This window comes from Poecilia mexicana, unplaced genomic scaffold, assembly GCF_051168715.1.
Source record: "Poecilia mexicana isolate PSO_F unplaced genomic scaffold, ASM5116871v1 scaffold_6, whole genome shotgun sequence".
Classification (NCBI taxonomy): Eukaryota; Metazoa; Chordata; class Actinopteri; order Cyprinodontiformes; family Poeciliidae; genus Poecilia; species Poecilia mexicana.
The window spans coordinates 16,529,285-16,551,024 of NW_028263375.1; the positions used below are offsets into that span (position 1 = coordinate 16,529,285).

Below are 21,740 nucleotides of genomic sequence, written 5' to 3' on the forward strand. Positions count from 1 at the left end.
CAGATCTGCACCGGTATCAGTGTCAGCTGCTGTGAAATAATTCATCACAGTACATCGCGGCTCCAGAAAGAAATATCAATTTGAAGCTGCACCAAACTACTGCTTTCACACCGATAAGGATACAGCTCTGCTTAGAAGTTTCCTTCTTTAATGTCATACTTAGCTTTAATGATCTATTTGACCCATTTTCTTTTTTTACCTTTGAAAGGATCTTGCATCAAACATCTTCAAAACAAGCACTGGAAGCTAAAGTCTATTTTTTTTAATAGCACAGGCTCAGAATAAATTTTTGTTTTGTTTTTAAAATTATAGAAATACAAATTCTGCAGGGAGTTTGGAGAATTCTGCAGGGAGTTTGGAAGTGCATCAGAAGAATTAAGTAATAAATATTTTTTGGAATGTTGTAAAGCAGGAAAATTAATTAGATTTGTTATATTACAGCCTCTCCACGGCCCTCGGTTTTCCTGGAAACAATCTTTCGTTGGTAGTTAGACTGAAACCTTAATAATGTTGTCTATTTTTAACCAGCTCTCAGCTGCAAACAGACTTTCTGAAGACAAGAGTCAACTAAGAGTTTAGATGTTTTTAAAAGGAAACTAGAAAGGCACATACAGCTCTGGAAAAAATGAAGAGCCCCATTGAAAACCTCCTGGTTATTCCAATAAATGTTGATTTCTGAACTCTTCCTGGGTTAAAACATTAGTTTAGTTGTTTCTAAATGAACGTGAACTTGTTTTCTTTGCATTATTTGAGGTCTGAAAGCACTGCATCTTTTTCCTTATTTTGGCCATTTCTCATTTTCTGCAGATAAATACTAAATTTTTCTGGGATTTTCAGAGGCATGTTGTCTGTAGTTCATAGAATAAAAGAACCATGTTCATTTTACTCAAACATATAAAGATAAAAAGTAAAATCAGAGAAACTGATCATTTTAAGTGGTCTCTCAATTTTTTCCAGAGCTGCATCTCTTCAGCCTGACTTAGTTAATGATTAGAGCTGTTTATTTTCTCTAATTTTATGTTTTTTTCATTTCAACTATAGTTATTAAAATTAATTTACAATGTACGATTTTGCTTTTTCTATTTCTATTTTACTTCACTTTTATCCTTGCATGGTTGGTTTTACTGTTGCTCTGCAGCAAAAAGGTCCTGGGTTTGAATCCAGACCTTGGATGCTTCTGCATGTTCTCTCTGTGCATGTGTGAGTTCATGTTTTGGTACTCCGCACCAAAACATGAACCATTTTAAATTTCCAATTACCAAGTCTGTCGCACAAAAATTAGGACTAAATTTGGTTTCCTGGAGTTAAACCTGAGATTTAGTAACAATTTAAATCTGCATTATTCATGATTCTTGCTAATGTTTTTACTGCATACTGTTCTTACTACATATATTTAATATATTATGTGTCTTGCAAGTAAAGACACACAAAGCCGTTCTCAGAGGATCCTTAGAATAAGTGGCTCTTAAAATGCAGTAATTTCTCGAGGTCAAAAAGCCCCTTCAGAGATTAGGTCCAGCTTTCTTCTGTTTTGAAGAAAGCTGCCTGAAATGACACACTTTTTGGATCACAATCACTAATTTCACCATTATCCTCTCTTTATCGCTCTTTCCTCAAACTCACACCTTCATTTTAAAGAGGCTTCAGATTCACACCATTTGATCTCACTGGAAGGGCTTTGGGGATTAACTAAATGACTCTGCAATTAGCTTTTTAATCACACAATGCCTCACCAAAAATAGCGTCCTCTCCTCCTGATCATTATGCTTGGGCAGTTGTCTGAAAGATGAAATTAGCTGCAATCATTTCAGTGTCTTTAAAAATATATATAACCAACAAAGCCTGTTTTAAGACGGCTGCTCTGTAATTCCAAGTTCTTTTCAATCAGTTCATGAGGGATGGAACCATCTGTCTTTATTGAGAGATTCAATTTCTTATTAAAACAAGGACATCTTATTTTCACCATTTTCTATATATTTCACATGACAAGCTTTATTAGAAGCAATGTGTGTGATTATTTACCAAACTGGTGATTCAATCTCCCTTATCTGTCATCTTTATGAACATTAAGTCGTCGTCAGTCTTGATCTTTGCATGCAGTTACGTAAACCTTCCACTAGAGGTCAACATTCACCACTTCCCTGCGTGAACACTCGGAAAATGGACTAAAATGACATGAACTCAAATGAACTCAATGCAAGGCTGTGCCAAACTGAAGAGAAAAGAAAGCAATACACACAGTTTTTTTTTTTTTGCAAATATGAAAACTAAAAAGTGAAGCATGCAATTGCCCCGTTTTTTTCTTATTCTTCAGTTAACTCAAGTGCTGGATGTGTATTTCACAAAAGTGGACTTTATGGTAAAAGAGGGTAATTTGTAGGAGATCCCTGCTTTTTGTCACAATCCATGTAGGGAACAGAGCAGCACAATGAAGAAGATTATCTGGTCAGATAAGACCAATGTTGAATGTTTTCACTCAAATGTGGTGGAAAAGTGACACTGCACAGTGAACACACCACTGCCAAAGCGAAACATGCTGAAGACAGCATCACACTATGAGGATGTTTTTTTTTTTTTTTTTTTAGTGAGGACAGAGTTCATAGGGAAATAGATGCTGTTACTTTCAGGCATCCCTGGAAAAAAGCTGGTTAAACATTGCAAAATACTTGGGACTCAAATGAAAGTTTGCCTGCCTGTAGGTCAATGACCATAAACAAACTGTTTAACTTTAATTATTTTGAGAACCATATTTGCTTCCAGGTCACAATTATGCACCACTTTGTGTTGCTCTATCAAATAAAGTTTTCAAGGAACTGAATTTCAATTTTTAACAAACATCATGACTTGAAAATCCAGGCTTTTAATCACGGATTATTTCTCAGTTTTTAATGCAGTTCAGCCACATATTTCATGCTAAACGCTAATGTCTAATCTTAGTATGTGAAGGATTGTCTTACATACAGGCCCCTGTCAGTCGTCCATTAACTCTCTAAAAGGCCACTCTGTCTCCACCTCTGTTCATGCATTTACTAATGGCTGGAAGTGTCGCCACACTGACAGGCATTTCCTGAAGTTTGTTGACGACACAGTTAAAGTCAGTCTGCTGCAGCAGGGAGAAGTAAATCATGGGACAGTTGTGACAGATTTGATCACATGGTGAAACAGAAACTTCCTTCAGCGTAATGTCAGAAAAATGAGGATAAGGTCACTTGCTGTGGAGAAGAAACCCAGAACTTCTCAGCTGCACAGACTATGAAGATGGTTAATTTTATTTTTATTTCAAGACAATGATTGACAAAAACCAAACCCATTATGGGAATGTCACTGCAGTCAGTAAAGATCAGTTATATGAATACTTTTAATGATGCAAAGAAGGCAACAGTTTCACTCTACAGAGTTTGAACAGATCATATAGTTTCTTTTTATAACAACCTTCTTTTATAAAACAGCAATTCGAAGTTATGAGATTCTCCAGGATTAGTTTTACAGAAACCTTGGTTAGTAAAATCCAGTTCAGATCATCCTTTATACTTTTCTCAAGAAGCCAAAGATGAGCAGCTCCTCGATTCCACAGGAATTACGTCAAACCACTTTGCATAAGTTATAATTAGCAATTTAAATCTGTTTTATTGCTTTGCTTTTTTTGCTGCTCTTACTAAAAACTAACAAAACAAAAATCCTCATTTGAGAGGAAACAAAAGCTCAGCTGAAAACTCTTTAGAAGATGAGCTTACCTCTATAAAATAATAATGGCGTCAATAAGTCTTGGAAATTTGTTCCACAATTTGAAAATTTTGACTTTTGAAAGTTTTTTTTCTAGCAAATTCAAACTCAGAAATGTCCATGTTTTCTCTGGAAATGTTTTATTTTTTTGTGGAAATTTACAAGATTTTTCTACCTACAATACGGCGTCATAAAAAAATCTGAGGATCATTGACAGAATATTGTAAAACGCTTCAGCCGCTTCTACATATATTGACACAATTTCACTGTTTTCCCCGGAAGGAAAAAACAAAAAGAAGAAAAGGATGAACACGTACTCATCTGTTGCACAAGTTGTCCTGGTTTCACCAGAACAGCTCTTTTATTCGCAAAATCATGGAGATTAGTCTGCTAATGTCCATATATCCAATGGAAACAAAGGGGGGGAAGATATGCAACTTGAAACCATCACATGTTCCAATCATGAACCCGTTCAGGTTTGTCTTTACACTGAACACAGACCTGCACCGGTTCCCAAATCTGCTACAAGGCCACCTCTGCCGTCCTCTTTCCCTCACGATTCTCCGAGAATGTTTGCAGGAGCACATCCACAACTTGGACTAATGAATGAGAGTAGCTTCTTTTTTTTTTTGGTCGCTTAGAAAAATACAACTTTGAAAGAGGATGACAAGTAGAGGAATAAAAGTCCCTTTGTTTATATTGTGCACACATTCAGTCACACAGACAGAGAGTCACTCAAACGGCTTCAATCCAAACAAAGCACACACACACACACACACACACACACACACGCACGCACACACACTCACAGTTTGTCAGCATCAGAGTGAACTGGTCTGCAGAGTTTTTTAATATGGAGAGATGAAATTATGCAAAAACTGAGGCTGAAAATGCCCAGAGAGTAATTCAGGTGACTGAGTAAAGAGTTAAATAACCAAAGCTACACTGACTTTAAAATAAGAGCACACGCTGTAACTAAGGTAACAGGGGAAAAAAAACAAAACAACAAAACAACAAAGTTCATTTTTGGACCCCCAAACTGGCAAATGACTCCCCTTCTTTATATAAAAAAATAAAAATAAGTAAAACACAATTTAAAACTTCTAAAAATCCATGGCCATAGACTGTTGTACAAATATTTTACAGAAAAGATTTTCTCTACACACCATCTTTCAAACTTTTAGAGATGAACATAAGTTAATAAGAGGTTAAAAGTGACATTCTCGTCAGGGCCCGTCCAGCAAGCTGACTCCGGGTTGAACTAAGTCACTTGGTAGGCCGTCTCTCTGCCTGAATAGAAAGAAAAGCGTCTGATTAGAGAGGAAGAGCAGCGGTGACCGGGTCACGAACAAGCCGGTGGCGGTACCTTTAGAAAAGGCCGCAGTCCTTCAGGTTGGTCTTGATGATGACGTCTGTGACGGCGTCGAACACAAACTGCACGTTCTTGGTGTCGGTGGCGCAGGTGAAATGGGTGTAGACCTCCTTGACGTCCCTCCTCTTGTTCAGGTCCTCGAACCGGAACTGGATGTAGGTCGCGCCATCATCGTAGGTGTTGGGACCTGAAGTTACGGTTCAGAGTTAAGAAGCAATTCTTCGCAGCCAAACGCCACCTCAGTTATCAGAACAACAAAATAATAAATCAATACTCGAGTGCTGTTTTTAATTGATTACTTCCTCTTCCTTTTTTTAAGATTTGAATCCAATGAAATTCAATACATCTCGGATTTGAGCTGCTTTGTTTTGTTTTGTTTAATTTGATGCGCTGATGTTCAGGAGACGTTAACCTTTAACCTGGAAGATCTGATGGGAATTTGTTTTAAAAAGATCCATTAAGTTATTTAACCATTTATCGTTTCTCCTGTCGAATCTCACAGCACTGTGCCAAAAATATGGGATTGCTATTATTGCAGGATATTCAGTCAGTTTTACTTTTTACAGACACATAAATCAATCCCACATGACGCTGTTGTTCAACAACTGAAACGTTCTGGTTTTGATTTAACATAATGGAAATTAAAGATGCATGTTTTTAAGATCATTTTGGAAAAAAAAGAAGGGATGAAGCCATTATTTAAACTAATATCTGCACGAGTTTGTAACTTCATGTGTGACATTATAGAAGCCATATTCTACATCGAGTTTCTTTTCAGTAAACTTTTATTTTCAGGTAAAAAGTGATGAATTCTTGTTTTATTACTTGTAGTTCTGCTACTTTATTTCACCAGGTAAAATGTTTGAGGACCAGTTTTACTTTACAAACTGGGCCTGGCCAAGACACCAACAATAATGTTTTCATTTGTGTAATTTGATTTGACTTAATTTCATTAACTCTTTCATGTGCTTTTTTTTTTTTTACTCATTTAATATTTTTCTTTATCTTTATTGACATATTAATTTTTTTTACGAGCTTGAGTGAGTGTAGAAATGAGAAAAAGATGGTGTGGGACACGACTGAACCCAGTGAAGCTAAGTGGAGAGTTCACATGAAAATTGCACATTTATGAAAAATATTTTTTCCTTTTCTAAAATTCAACCAAAGAAACAACAAATTACTCATCTGGATGCAATTTGGTTCTTGATGTCTTAACTTATTCTTCTATGTTAGATGAAAAAATTTTTTTATTTATTTATTTACTAGATAAATTAATTAGTGTCATAAATACGACTTTATTCCACTATAAACTAATCGAGTCTCCTTCAGTAGTAATTCATCCATACCTTGTGTCAGGATATATGGACACACAGTTAAAAATTATTAAAACAAATTGTACATTTTGTCCTTTCATCAGCTCCACATGCAGGGTCAGAGGTTAAACCGGAGCTGAAGAACCATGAAGGCCTGCTGCTGCTGTGACTCACCTTCATAGTCGGGGAAGCAGATGGTCAGAGGACTCTTGGCGATCTTGTCCTCAAACAAATCTTTCTTGTTGAGGAAGAGGATGATGGAGGTCTCCGTGAACCACTTGTTGTTGCAGATGGAGTCGAACAGCTTCATGCTCTCATGCATTCGGTTCTGCCGGGGAGGAGAGAGGTTCAGCGCACGGCGGCAGGTGGAGCACGCCCAGGCCGGGAAGTCTTACCATCTCCTCGTCTTCCGCCAGCATCAGGTCGTAGTCGCTCAGCGCCACACAGAAGATGATGGCGGTCACTCCCTCGAAACAGTGAATCCACTTCTTCCTCTCGGACCTCTGTCCACCGACGTCAAACATCCTGACGTCACAGAAACGCACGGATCAATGCTGGAGCGGGAATTAACCAGTTATGAACCAGTTATTGGTTCTGAGTGAGGATTTAGAGTTCAGTCTGGCGTCGCCTCAGAGTGATAAACCAGGTCAGCCTCCATCCATGCTGTGACATACAGCAGTGTGCAGAAAGTTTCCATTCACTCACAGTAAACATGAATGTTTTATTACGTTGGGGCTTGAAAGTAAACATTTCAACCGTTTTCCAGAACTGGAATAATAATACAACATACAAATATGCTTCTAGTTTTTATCAAAATTTTCTCATTTGTAAATAAAATGCAAATGTTTAGATTTTACCATTATAGACAATTGAGTGCAAAATATTCAATTAGGTGTAAAGTTAGTTGTTCGTTCCGATTCAGCCGGAGACTGAAGAGTTATTTCACTTTTTACTTTTTATCAGTTGTGGAGTTACCTAAAAAACCTATTGGAGCAGCACTTTTCAAGTTCCTGAAAAATGTCTTTATCCATGAGTAAAATCCAAAATGAGCTGAATAAAAATCTCCATTGTGATGTAGATGCACCAGGAAGGAAAAATGAGGGCAATTTTCTAAATCAGAGTGTCTATTTTGCGTGTAATATTTTATTTCTCTACACTTACTTAGATTAAATTTAAAAAAAAAAGAAATTAAGTCCCATACTTTTCCAAGACACACAGTAAGCCCAAATTTGAAAAAAAAAAAAAAAAGAACTGGGTGCAGTTTGAATTTAGTGCAGATTTTCTCCAAATGGTCAAGTATTGGTGGCAGCTTCATGTGATTCTGAAGCGTTGCACAAACTGAAAGCGACGCTGCAAAAAAAGACGACTACCTTCAACTTCATCTACCAGTGGTTGAAATGTAGCAGAGGTTTAGCCTCAAAACAACAGGTAGTAAATAAACAAACAAACAAATCCCTTGTTAAACCTTTACTTACTTGAAGTGCAGGTCCTTAAAGGTGAAGTGTGTTTCCACAATGCCGGTGGTTTTGACTCTGGTCCTCAGCACATCCTGCTGCGTTGGGACGTAGGAAGGTGCAGATAGCCTTTCCAGATCGTTCAAGTAGCTAAGAACAGTTACAGGCAGGGCAAAGTTAGCTGATAGAAAATCAACCAGGTCATAAATGCGTCCCAGTACAGTTGGGATTCTCTCACTATGATGCCGAGTCGTTGAGCTGGTATTCCCGGGAACGGCCGAAGCATTCCTGAATGCCTCCGTCCTTCCAGAGCCGCTGGATGGCGTCGGCCAACTCAGGTGTCATGACGCCCTCTTCTGCTGTACTCGCAAGGGCAAACAGCTGCCGGGCATCGTCCTAAAGATTATTGAAATAAGGAAAAAATAATATTAATTCAGGATTATTCTCCACTGAACGGGTCACAATTTGTGATCCACCATGTATTTTCCTTGCTTGTGAAGAAAGAAACTTAGAAGACTTTACACTCCGTATGGTTGAACATTTAAACCAGAATCAAGTTGAGACTAAAATTCTCATTCGTGATAAAGTGGAGATCTTGGAGCTCAGGGTTTCTGTCATCAGCTCAGAAATATTCAGTATAAGCGGACAAAAAAAGCTCATTGGGAAAAGCAAAGAGAAAGAGCATGCAAGATTAGAGCTGCTCAAAAGATGTTAAAACCACATTTGCTTTAGCAATATTTGCTTGCAATATCGCAATAGCAGAGAAACTGCTTTGAAGAAATGAACAGAGAAGCCATTGCAATCTTCAGCAACACTTTCACAATTAACATGTTTTAACCAAATATCTAAATAAAAAACAAGGTATTTTATTTATCAGTTTGAAATAGAATAAGAAAAAAATATTTTTCATATTCAAGCATTTGCTGTTTTGTTTTTTACAATTTATCCAGACTTGATGAAGATTTTTTAATTTTGGAGACTCTGTTGGGTTTGGAAAAGCAAATAGAGGAATATATCAACTATTTCTTTTCAACAAACAGAATTACAGAGAATATTTCACAAAAGGAATATTAGATAAAAGAATTAAAACTTTAAAATGCTGTCAGTATTCGTACACTAAGTTAACTACAGATCTCCTTATCCGAGTCATAATATTAAAAAAAAAAAAACTTTAAAAGTTTCCATCTAAATCTTTTCTTGTCTCAATAGAGTTTGAGTTTAAAGACTGAAGAGTTCTGAGGTAAACAGCAAAACACTGATTGCAAAAGCATGAAAATCACTAAAGAAAAGCATCTGGACTTTAAGATGGTGACGATTACAAAACGAGATTAGTCATGCTGAGCAAATGAATAAGTATTTCTTCTGCAAGGAAAGAAAAAGCCCAGTTAGATTAAAAAAAAAACAACAAGCCTGAATGTTATTGTTTCATGACTTATATTTTTATCACTGATTAATGGAGATGTAAATGTCTCATCCAAGGCCAACATCTTTGTTTGTGACATTTACAATCAAACCCACTTCCTCTAATGCTGCTCAATGAGAAAACAGGAGAAAAGGCACCAGAGGACTGAGGATAAATAACAACCTGTTACTATTACTGTACCACTTTATTTCTATAAAAAAACAACAACAGAGAGAGAAGAGGAATAGAAGTGGTTAATTAGTACATGAGCTAAATAAAAACACAAATACTCGGGGTGTGTACAAAGGAAAAAAGATTACGACAGTTGATAAAAGGAGGGAAAAAGGTGTTGTAGAGAGGTTTTACAAACCTCCAGCAGGATCTTATTCCACTTTTCAGGAGCTAAAACTTCACTGAATTCATAAAATGTTTGGAGGAAGATCAACATGCTCAGATGAGCCGATCTAAGAGGACACGATGTCGTGTACGTGTGAATCTGATCAATATCAGGACTCAACAGGAAACTGAAGAGATTCCCCATCCTGATAACGCAGGAAAAAAATTTAAATGAACTCTTTGCTTGGACTCACTGCTCTGGCTGATTCAGCAAACTCAATCTTCAGACGTCCCATGGCTCTGATGATGGCCATCATGGACTGGATGGTGTTGCTGAAGACCACGGCCTTGTACTGCTTACACTCCTCCTCCGAGTAGCCGGCCTCATGGATGATCCTGAAGAACAGGCAGAGGAAACCTTCAATTACCTGCTGTAGCGTTTATATCACTTTAAATAAACACAAAAGATTAAAAACAAAACAACTGAGGTTTTAAATATTTAAGCTGGAGGGTGGCATTTAAACCAGAAACATTATTGGCCACTTGGGGGCAGCAAAACCAAATGATAAAGTTAATCTGAGTTAACCCCTTCAAACAGTCCTAAAACCGTTATCAAATTGTTGATTTCGATTTGAAAAATAAATAAATAAATAAAATGTACCTTTCAGCTTAATTAATCTCAGATAGTATTAAATGTTATGCTTGACAAGAAATATAGACTAATCAATACGTTAGCTCATGTGTTTTGTATCTGAAACATCAACTGATTGCAGCAGAGCATCAAATGTGAGTATGGTAAGCAATGAGGGTCAAATTAGTCTGAGCTAATGCCCATTTAACCAATTAATCAGCATTCATCAATACACCTATAAGATAGTACATTTATGGTTCAAATCCAAAACTAAATTTCACATTTATCCTGTAATAACTTTGAAATAATTAACGTTTTCTAATTTGATTTCCCTGTAACATGAGCAGAAATCTCAGAGAACACAATGCACATAATTGAGCATAAATATGACCAAATTAATTATTTTGCTGTGTTTGTTTCATAAGGTTTCATTTTGTTGACAAGATGCATCTGAATCAAGTCTTTACTCTAAAAATGTTTGACAGACACCACTGCAATTAGAATATTAATTGTGTCATTCTTAAGGCCCCGTTTACATGAAGATGCACGTTTTCAACAAGCAGCCAACAACAAGAAGCACTTTTGGCTGATAGTCAAAACACAACGTCGCCTTTAAAGGAAGAAAATTACAGCTCCATAAAAACTGCCAGCGCTGACGTAGGTTGATCAGCATGTGTCACAATGAGGAGCTCAATCCAGTTCCTTACAGTGAACTAATGGACGTCTGCTCTGCAGAAGAACAATGATGTGGGATTGAATGATTTCATGTCACACGTTGTACATTAAAGTCTGTCTACTTCTGGGATTATTCGCATTGTGTTATTACATGCCGATTTGGTTGTTTCTGAAACACCGGAAACTGCATGTTTGCATTTTCAGACTTACTTCATCTGTTTGACAATTGTGCTTTTCCCAGACTCTCCAGCGCCTGAAATAGAAACCAAAAGGCACGTTATGATTGGTGCAGAGGTAAGACATAAAAAAAAAGATAACAACTGACACCTTTTATTAAAGGTCCTAGATAAAGTAAGAGAGCTAAAGGGACAATATTATGTATTTTCCAAGCACAGTGTCAACTTCCAGAAAACTGCACAACAGCTGAAACACTGAGTTTCTTTAAATCGAGGCTAAAAATCTTGAGTTAAATAAATGGAACAATGACCAACATATTTGATGCTTATTGATCATTTTGAGGATGAGACTCATCAAAATATAACATTTGTTTCTGGTGTTTTTTTGTATGACTTATGTTTGTGTTTTTAAGACGTAAAGCACTTTTGAACTGCCTTGATGCTGAAATCTGCTACATAAATAAACTTGATTGAATAGCACAATCAAGTAACTACGTTACCTTCAGTTGTTATAAAAATGCTGTATATATCAAATTTGACTTAAAAGATTATTTGACCTTGTAATTTAACACCTTGAAATTGGGCCTCTGTCTCTTTAAGAAGCTCTTTCTGAAACCCCACCTACAGGAAGTCATCTCATTTAACAACGTTTTTACCAGCGTTGAACTGAGAAGTAGCTCATACAATGAGCTCAGTGTTTGCCAATTGATGCTGGCTAGTCTGAAGGAGCCGAGAGGAAAAGGGCCAGTCTGCGAGATGGACTGTGAGATAGCTGCGTCTCGAAGCCGACTCTAGTTCCACCCACTGAATGGTTGCCATGGCGATTATAGGATTTCTCAAACATGCATGAAAGAATCAAGGAAAGCTCCAGGTACGTTTTTGATGAGGGAATAACATTAAAACATGATGTTAAGCTTAAAAAAAAAATAAAAAAGTAAATTTTACATAGTACTGCCTCTTTAATGGAGTTCTTTCTGGCTTTATGGAGCTCAGCAGCTGCATACGATTGAAATTTCACTGCACAGTATTTTATTCTTTATACCTTGCAATGATGACAAAGACACAAGCAGCCAAACACAGTAGCTGAATTACTTCCTGGTATTTTTCACTCTTCTATAAAATACTTTGTAAAGTATTTTATTCTTTGCTGCTGTTGTACAGAAATTTCCCAATTGTAGGACTATAAAAGATGTTTCCATTCTATTGTTAATTAAAGATGGCTTACAGCTAATGAAACTGATATTTTCAATAGCTGACAATAAAAAAAAACTAAAAAAATTTAATGAATAAATGCATCCAATAAAATGTTTTTGTTTTTTCAATAGGTGCTTTTAATCTTACAAACAAGCCTCATTGGAACCCATATTCTAATTTATTGAATATGACTGTTTAATGAAAAACACCCTTTGACATTAAGCAGGTGAAATACATTATACCATATTTTCAGCAGCAGGAATAATTGTTCACTTTATGTTTTAAATTAAAAGCTGCACTCATGTTTTGCATTAATTAAATTCTTTGCAGAAATACAGTAACAATACAATATTTATTATGAATATGAGAATCCTATGCCCTTACAAAAGCACCACTACGCTTTGCAATAGCCTCTAAATCAACACATAAAGACCCTGCAGCAAAAACAATAAAAAAAACCCCAAATGAAACGTTTTCTACAGCAGGCAGAGCAAACCTGAAGCCCTGAAAAACCCGAGTGACTGACTAATCACCACCAGAGTGACTTAAAATGTGACATCTGGCGAACGACGCTTTCCCAGCATCAGGAAGGTGAAGAGCAGCATAATGTTGAAAGTGACAGAATGAACTCCAAACACACAAAACCAAACTGCACAAAGTAACTTACTTCACCAAAACAAAACCCTTCAACTGAAACATGAACATCTACCCACAAATTTAATGTGTGTAGCGACCAGAATTTGCATCCAGCAGCCTGCAGTAAAATCATGCCCGCATATTTGTACAACACTCTGCATCGCTGCACTCATTTCCATTACCTTCAGGTGGTAGAGCTCCCCTTCACAAAACATGTCACTTTGCTGTATAAATCTGCCCATTTGGAAAAAATAATTACTAAAAGTCACAAACTAGATAATCCTAAAAATACCTTCATTTACTGCACAATAATCCTACAGCTGAGATAAAAATTCATAAAGAGAAGCAGCTTGATGTTCAGAATGAGAGAAATTTTCAAACTGCTTAAAATGTCAATCTTAGCAGCACTTAGAGCAGCATGGAAGCTGTTTAGGGCCAGTTTAGAGCGATCTTTGAGCAATTGGATTAATCATCTCGATCCTCCTGTCAACAAGATTACACACAGCTTACATTTATCTGGGTTACAGCCTCCCATCTGATCGCACTGCAGCGACTCAGATGCATCCAATATTGAACCATAAAACTCCTCCAAACTGCTTGTACAATTTTGTGCTTGGATGATATTATTAAAAACAGGAAACGTAATCAGTGCTCTTCGGTATGCTTTCGAATTTGCCATTAAAGTGTTTTGTACAGAGTCCCTCTGAGATACAGAAGTGTTTTAAGCTGAGCACACAACATTTTAATTATACCGTCTCTGCAGGGACTCTCTGCTCCCAGGTGAGCTGCAGTGTTTTGCAATTCATTGTCCCACATGATAAACAGCGATCATGCAACAGAGTTGTTATTACCAAAGAAAAAAAATATTAATTTGAAATCACGAATTCGAAGCGCACTGCTGCCGTTAGATTTCAAGGACACTTCAGAAGCCAATTATTGGAAAAGGCAGAGGAGTCTAATGTTTTATGCTTGTTGAAGGACTCAAAAGTGCCACAGGGCTCCAGCGCAATAAAATCAGATTTATTTTGAAGGAAAAACAACAACTCTGCCTCTTCTGGGCTGAGCTGTCTTTTGCAAAGACATTGCAACATACTTAAGATTGGGAAATTTGTACGCGACTTGAAATAAATGAACAACTAGATGTGCGATGAAACACATCGACTTGTAAGATGACAAATAGTAAACGCACAACAGACACTCATTCTGGTGCTGGTAATTGTGGGAATCCTGACGAGGGAATTTTTTTTTTTTTTTTTTTTTTTTTTTTTTTTTACACACCACCAGCATTAAAATTCAAATCAGCATCGCAAATGAGGCACGCACACTTACATAAGCCATCAGCAGGTCAACAGTGTACTGCATTAGGCAACACGGGGAAAAAAGTGGCACCAACCAAAACTGAAAAGCAGAGATTAATCACGATAAATGCCACCGATAATGCAAAACAACACTGCAGCATATTACAGGGTTCAAACGTGCACTTTGCTGTCTCTGTCGTGTAATTTAAGTTGTGACAGATGCATACTGCTGTCAGCCAGAACACTAACGTTGCTATGCAACCTGTGCCCCATCCATCAATTGAACCGATGCAGAGGCAGAGCGGTGGGGAAAGGTGTGGCAGCATTCCTTAAAATAATAATAGCACTAATTTACAGAGTTTTGATCTGAGAGAATCCAGATGAGCATTTATGTTTTTAGCCTTCAGACACAGTGAGCCTGAAAAATGAGAGATTTCATAACCGGTATGAAGTATTTATTGTTCTTTGCAAGCTGCTAAACTTTGACAAAACAACATAAAAGTGTTGGTCACCAGAGCATTTCGTAACATGTCAATTCATAACTGCTTTGTGGACGTCCTGTACCCATTCTAGAAACTACTGATTTTTACTTTCCACATACTCTATTTATTACTTACAAGGATCACATACAAAAAAAAAAAACAAAAAAAAATCCTGGAAATGATACAAAGATTTCAAAATATATACGATTGGCTGATACGGCTAAAAAGCTTATCACAATATAAACGTTTCACATCAGCTGCTATCAATAACTGTCAATAATTACTGATTCATTTTTTGCTTAAAATATCTGAAATACTGCCAAACTGGTAGCATGGCCATGTCCTTTACTTTTAAAGAATAAAGAACATAAAAAACAAAGAATAAAAACCTTAAACTGCTGCTGTTTAAGTTACTCAACATGTTGTTGCTAGGTAACCAAAGAGCGAGTGAGTTGCTAGGTAACCAAAGAGCGAGTGAGTTGCTAGGTAACCAAAGAGCGAGTGAGTTAGCTGATGCCACCAACCACCAGGAGCTAAAGTTTCTCCTCTGCCTACATCCCCCATAATGCTGTGCAGTTCTGAATCGGAGTTCAGTGAAATTATTGAATATTCTATCAGACGTTTTGCCTACTGATATTGATCACGTGTCTATCGCAAAATATGCTGTTACTTATTTATATATACACAATTAAATAATACACTAGATTTAAGGATCATATGCATCTTCATAATTTATCAAAATATTTACCTATGAAGGAAACTAAACTTGCATACAACAGGTTACATAGAGCGTAACTTTAGTCCTTCAAACTCAGATAAAACATGAGAGCAAGAACAGTCTTTTGTCGATTTTTCTTTCACACATATTTTGCAAGCTTTTCTTGAGGCTATTAACATTTTACTTTACCATCTCAGTTTTATTTCAAGAGATGTCAAGAGTTTGGCTTAACAAAGTACATCCATCTATTGGATCTGTGCAATACATTGCAAGAATATCACTATCGCAATACTGGTGTGTGCAACATGGAGAGTTGTAATAAACTCCTACTGGCTACTATCGAACATGGATCAAGTATTGATGCTTTGCATGCTCATAATATATTTTGCCTATTTGTGGTTGCCCACACATGACACTGCAATTCACATACAGAGCTGCAGGCACCATAATGACACCTGGAGAGGAATGAGGAATATGTGGAAATCGTTTTTAACACAGTCCTACAGTTAATCCATCATCGTGTCAGAGTTGACACTTTAACTTTTCAGCTTTTACTTCTATCAATACTTTTGGCAAAGACCTGATGCCTCTAAGCCATCTGTTCTTGAACATTTCAAATATCACTAGATTTTTATGTCCATTACACTTGGACATGAAAACGCTATGAAGTCCTCAAAGGTCGATGTAATGCAGCTTTTAGACGTTATCAGAAGAAGTTGATTGAGGAGATGACGCAGGCATTTGCTTTCAGTGTTTTGAGGCAGTGACGCATCAGAGCGTTGCATTACACCAGTTCCTCAGAATCGATGTAATGTTTCAGGAGTTTGATATCCTGAATATTTATTTTATGAAAACTGTTTTAGTCCTGTGTGACTACAATGGCAGAAATGTGCTTTAAGTAAGAAGCTCTAAATCTGAAAAAGGATTTCTGGAGATCATTTCATCAAGACCGACACTCAGTGTTTCACCACCCCACACAAATCATGTTATCATAATTTCAGAATTTTAAAAATATAAAATCTTCCCATGACAAATATTGTAGAGTTTTTTCCCGTTTATTTCATTTCTCCATACTTGAGTTTTATAGATCAATTTATGGCACCTTTTAAACGTGTAATTATAGATGTGTAATTTCAGTCTGTGTAAAATATTTCCACAGCAATCAGGCTTTAGTTATATAAATTCCAATTGGCCTTAAAGTGCATAAAGTAAAGAAATAAATTTTAAAGGTATTAACCTCTTCCTGCTGTTTCATCAACACATTAGTGGTCTAAAAATCTCCTGGTTCACCGTGTTTATCTGCTGTATCGTTGGGTAAAATTTGTCCATGAAGCGTCGAGGACAATGGGACATCTTACTTATGATTTTGAAAATAGTTGTGCCTAAAATGTTGGGATTTTATGAGATAATGAAGAAAGAACAGTTGAAATTGTTCTTTAGCTGTTCTTTAAAGTGGTTCCAAAGGCTTACTTTCCGTTTTCCTACATATGTTCCTTTGCTGGAAAACTGACTATTTTGGCAATCATGCAAAGATTTATTTATTTATTTTAAATGAAAGCATTTTTCACATTTTTCAACGGGCTTCAGTGTATATTTATTGTTCTTTCTGGTGAAATGGATTGTTTTGACGTATTTGCGTTGTTTTTTTTAACCACATTTTGAAGCTGGAATGCATTCAGACTGGTTGAGCAGCATAACTGGGATAACTACTATCTCTTTCAAACCTTCACTTTTAGGAGCCACGCATGTACTCTGGAAGGGTATCTGGACATCAACGAGGCTGCTGTGGGTTTGAAGGAGGTTGAGCAGCATGTATGTCACTGAATGTGATCAAACAACGGTGCAGATCCCTCACAAAGCGGTTCTGGAGAGCAGATCCGACCCTGTCCGCGTCCTGCTGGCTAACTAATCCGTGCTATCACCGAGCCGCTAAAGCAGCTCATTATCTTACAGTTAAATTAGCTTACGGACTTACTGGAGGATAAAAGCGCCCTGAGCCAGAATAAACACGCTATTGGTGACTGAAAGTTGATTTAAATTTGTTGAGGATGGACGACACAATGGGGACAACCTAAAGTTTAGCTAACAGAAGAACCGCAGTTCCACTCGTAATAATAATAATAAAAAAAAAACAAGAAACGCCTCCAGTTTCGATAGATTCGCGAATAAAAGTGTAATTTGGGAACATTAAATAAGAAACCCCCTCGACATGCACAAGCTAACAGTAACGTCCATCTACGGTTAACACACCCAGTCCACCCCGTCCATCCATCTTTTTCTTACCCAGCAGAAGCAGCTTGACCTCCCGAGCAGCCTTTTCTCCGTCGTCCCGCAGGTTTCTGTCGATCATCTTGCTCCGCTCCTGCGCCGCCTTGTCGTCCGTGCTCAGAGTACACCCCATCTTCTTCTCACCTGGTCTTCAAAATAAATCAGATTACCACTAACTGGAGCACAACTTCAATAACTACAACAGGAACAGCATGCAGAGGCTACCGAAGCTAGCATCCAGATTGGCGAGGAGGAGGAGGCAGCCTGTCTCTACAACACTCGAGATTCAAACACGCCCAGACCTCGTTCTCAGTTCCCCGATTTTAAAGCCAAAATCCCCGAGTTGAGACTTAAAGTGAGGGGCTGTGGGGTAACTACCTCTTCTATTTGCGTTCCAGAGTTAAACCAGTCAGATGTATCCAGTTATTCCCGGAGAACCGAGACGGGAACAAATTGTTGCATCGATGACGGAGCTGTAAAAATGTTCGTTTCCTCTTCTTCTCGCATACCGCTGAACTGCGCATGCGTGGCAGTGCAACAGGCTTTCACAGAACGGTGGAGAGAAAAAAGTTGTTGGAGGCGGGGATTCATTCATCTTTTTCTGAGGTTTATATTTTTAATTTGAAAAAAATATATAGCAGTTTTGGCTCTATATATTTAATTCAAAGCGTCTTCTTTTTTTAAAGGACGACATACATTAGTCAACATTCAGTTCATAGTTTGATGTAAATGTACAACAAACAGCCAAAGAAACATTTGGTAAATAGGAGGTTCATTTACCTCATGATGTGCATGTATAATTCAGGGAATAAATAACATTATATCTAACCATAATCTAAAGGAAATCCAAAGACTTCAATAAAATACATAATTTGCCTTAAAAAACATAAAAAGATAAACTAAGCTCAACCTTTGAAAGGATATGTTTTCATCATTGGTTGTAAAGCAAAGATAAGTTTCAAACTTGCTGTTACGTTAGGGTGGAGTAGGAATTCAGGGATCCACTAGTACCACTGACAGTAATATAGACCCACCCTCAGTATGATGCTACCTCCACCATGCCATGCAGCTGATTCAGCTGTCTCATGTCCTTCATGCATTCTTGTGGTCATTGTTGTCAAATAGTTCAATCTTTGTTTCATCCGACCTTGGATGTTTTCTGCAGACTGCAACTATTTTGATATTTCAGTCAAGCTTGAAGATTTCAATTTATGAACAAGAGCTTTTTTAGTCTGCACCCTCTCCAGTCTCTTTCAGATTTTATTGTGGGCATAATTGGGAAGAGTAGTTGATGTATTGTCAAAGGGCTTTCCAACCTTCCTCTAACATTTTTTTTTTCAGAAGAAGCTGAAATACAACCATATATATTACCAGAGCAGATATAATTTAATGTGTCAACACTCATTCTGCCATGGCACAGATAAAATAATCAGACAGGAAGCTTGAGTTATACCACTTTCTTTTATGTTGTACTGACCTTGATGTTTTCACTGTGTGGGAGGAAGAGAAAGCTGAGCAACAAACATCAAATGCTCATAAAGAACAGTGACATTTGAATGATAAAAACCATGCAAGAAAATTATGGATATATGTGAACATAGGATGGTTTAATGTCTTCCTTCCAACAAGAGAATAAAAGAACTGCAAACTTTTACCAACTTTTGTTCTGGTCAATTTGTTTTTACAACGTTCCTGCTATTTCAAAGTTTTAGACAGCAATCTACTCCATGTAGCAAAGAATCAGCTCACACTTAAATATCTTGTAACATTTTGCTTGAAATATTTTTGCCAATGTTTTACAGATTAGAAACAAAGCTAGTGACGATTTGTTGAAATAAACTTGCCCTTTTTCTCCAAAAATAACTCTTTCTGGGTCTCAGAATTTTGGTCCAGTGACTTTATATGCCTGTAATCATTAAATGTTCTATTATGGGATGTTTAAATTATTCATAAAATCCCTAATCCATTCAGCCATGACCACATAGGCTGAATGTTCATGGCTGACCATTTTACAATTTGCAAAAAGGCTTTAAGTTTGATTGTTCAGGGATCACACATTTCAAATTGTGGTGTTTAATTTTTCTCCTTGCATGGATTCCTTCACTGAACCCTGATCTTGACAACACACACCACAGATTCTGCCCCAAACTTCCTAAAACCTCGTAAATTCATTTCAAACCATCCGAGGAAACTTGCTTGGTGATTTAATCTCACCATTTTTTCCACCTGAGACAATTATTTCGCTAAGAAGAATATGATTTTTACACTAGTTAAAAGGTTAGTGCTTTTGGTTTTTAAAGAAAATTTTTTTTTAAATGACAAGGAAACAGAGGTGGAGGAAAACTTGCCTAAGGTCACCAACAGGGGGCAGCAAAGTGGGACGTCTCAACATATGGTGGCTTTCTGCAAGAAAGTTCTCAAAGAAAACTACAGTTAAGATACAGCAAGGATTTTTAAATTTTATTTTACTAATAAATACTTATGGTTTATTATAGTAAAACTGAGAGAAACGATTGCAGACAAATCTTGATAATTGTTAACCAGCAAGTCAGAACCACAATATTGCTTTTTCTTGCTTATGTGGTCACAGCATATTTGTTTCCGTAACATGGGTTTGTGCCACATCTCTAAGCTAAAACTGCTAAAACGTCATTTTATTCGTTCATGTTCATTAGTATGTTTTTATGAGGAAGAAAAACACGTTAATGTGTGTCTCTGTGTTGTGTGATGGACTGGCGACCTTTCCAGGGTCAGAACTCATTTTATAAAGTTGTGCTTTTGGTGTTTGCAGAAATATATTTTTATCACGTCTAAAAACGTTTTTTTGCCCCCCACATTTAGTAGCTTTTAAGTCCCAAAATGTGTTTCAGCTTTTAAAACTTGTTGCTGCAGCTATTCTGAGGGGAGCTGTAAACACTTTGGTTGTGCAGGCAACATCATGACGACTTAGGCAAATCAGCTCCACTGATGTTTTATTTGTATGCTTTGTGAGAAAATGGCAGACACAGATCATTATTAATAATACCTACTCAGTTCTAAGGTTTTCTCTTTCCGTTTAGCTTGTTTTATTTTTCCACTCACCCTTTTAGGGTGTCATTTCTTTTAGAGGATCCAGGTTTAAAACACTGGAATATGTTTTACAGATGTTGACTTTGAAGGAAATTGGTTGCTCTGGATTTTATTTAGGACTATCTGACTCAAAGGCATCAAAACTGAATGCAGACCACAGTTTTCAGCCTTTGTATTTTAAAACCCTATAAAAGGACATCTTTCATTTTACTCCCATTTCAAATTATGCACTGCTTTGTATTGGTTCATCATTAGAAATCCCAATCAAATATATTCAAATATGTGGTTTTAATCAGAAACAAAATGAGGACAAATTCAAGGGATGTGAGTACTTCCATAAGTGTGAAAGTACTTCCATACTTCCATGTGTGAAGAACCAAAGAGGGAAACAAAAAGCGGAACCCAAATCAGATTTAGAGCTCGGGATTTCTTTTTAATTATTTAGAAAAGGTATGAGCCAAATGGGGGTTGCTCTGATGGGAAAGGCCTGCCGTGCCGCTGTCAGGAGGTGAAGGGATAAGCTCCCAAATGAGGGTTACACCCTGTGGTTGAGCTTTGCGGTGACCACATCCATGAATTCAAATTAGCCCCGGCTCTAAAGCAGTAGACATCTGCCCAGCTAAAGTAAACAAAGAGGTAGTAAAATATTGTTTTTAAATTATATGACTGAGCATGTGTTAGTTTATTTTATGGGTCACTTGTTTGAATGACTGAGAGCGAGCTGCTTCACAAAAAGTGAAAGAAAAACAAATCCTGCTCTCCATGTTTTCTCATTTCAGGATCAAACTCAGTTTGATCTCAAATTAATGTTTGTGTCCTCCTATTACTTGTGTACACACAGGATGGAAAGGGGTTGACATGTGGTCAGAATTCATCTCCTCACTTTACATATGATTTTCTTTGCAGATGACCTCAACATCATGCAAACTAGTGCCATCATTTTTCCACTCGAAATGAACATGGAAAGATTTGTCTTTGCATGCACGGCGCAAG

At 37.1% G+C, this 21,740-nt stretch overlaps 1 protein-coding gene across 2 annotated transcripts; it reads right to left on the reverse strand.

Moving 5' to 3' along the window:
* Window positions 1-4,043: 4,043 nt before the first annotated feature.
* On the reverse strand, window positions 4,044-18,216 carry LOC106926353 (guanine nucleotide-binding protein G(i) subunit alpha-1-like). 2 transcript variants are annotated; one of them, XM_015001206.2, is made up of 10 exons: window positions 18,057-18,216; window positions 17,694-17,827; window positions 11,117-11,159; window positions 9,855-9,996; window positions 8,101-8,258; window positions 7,884-8,012; window positions 6,804-6,933; window positions 6,583-6,736; window positions 5,090-5,282; window positions 4,044-5,013 (listed from the first exon to the last, which is right to left on the reverse strand). In XM_015001206.2, the coding sequence occupies exons 2-9, from the start codon at window positions 17,809-17,811 to the stop codon at window positions 5,092-5,094; spliced, it is 1,065 nt and encodes a 354-aa protein (XP_014856692.1). In that variant the 5' UTR covers window positions 17,812-17,827; window positions 18,057-18,216; the 3' UTR covers window positions 4,044-5,013; window positions 5,090-5,091. The 2 variants fall into 2 exon arrangements, with proteins under 2 accessions (XP_014856692.1, XP_014856693.1); XM_015001207.2 differs by having other exon boundaries at window positions 17,694-17,822; window positions 18,057-18,211.
* Between the last annotated feature and the right edge of the window lie 3,524 nt (window positions 18,217-21,740).

What these genes read in the sequence shown, in the direction of transcription:
- LOC106926353 (XM_015001206.2), bottom strand. Translation starts at nt 17,811, where the DNA reads ATGGGGTGTACTCTGAGCACGGACGACAAGGCGGCGCAGGAGCGGAGC. An exon ending in TTGCTGAATCAGCCAGAGCA is followed by an intron (nt 8,259 to 9,854) that starts GTGAGTCCAAGC and finishes AATAATCTTTAG; the next exon opens with GACGATGCCCGGCAGCTGTT. An exon ending in CTGCTTCCCCGACTATGAAG is followed by an intron (nt 5,283 to 6,582) that starts GTGAGTCACAGC and finishes CCGTAACTTCAG; the next exon opens with GTCCCAACACCTACGATGAT.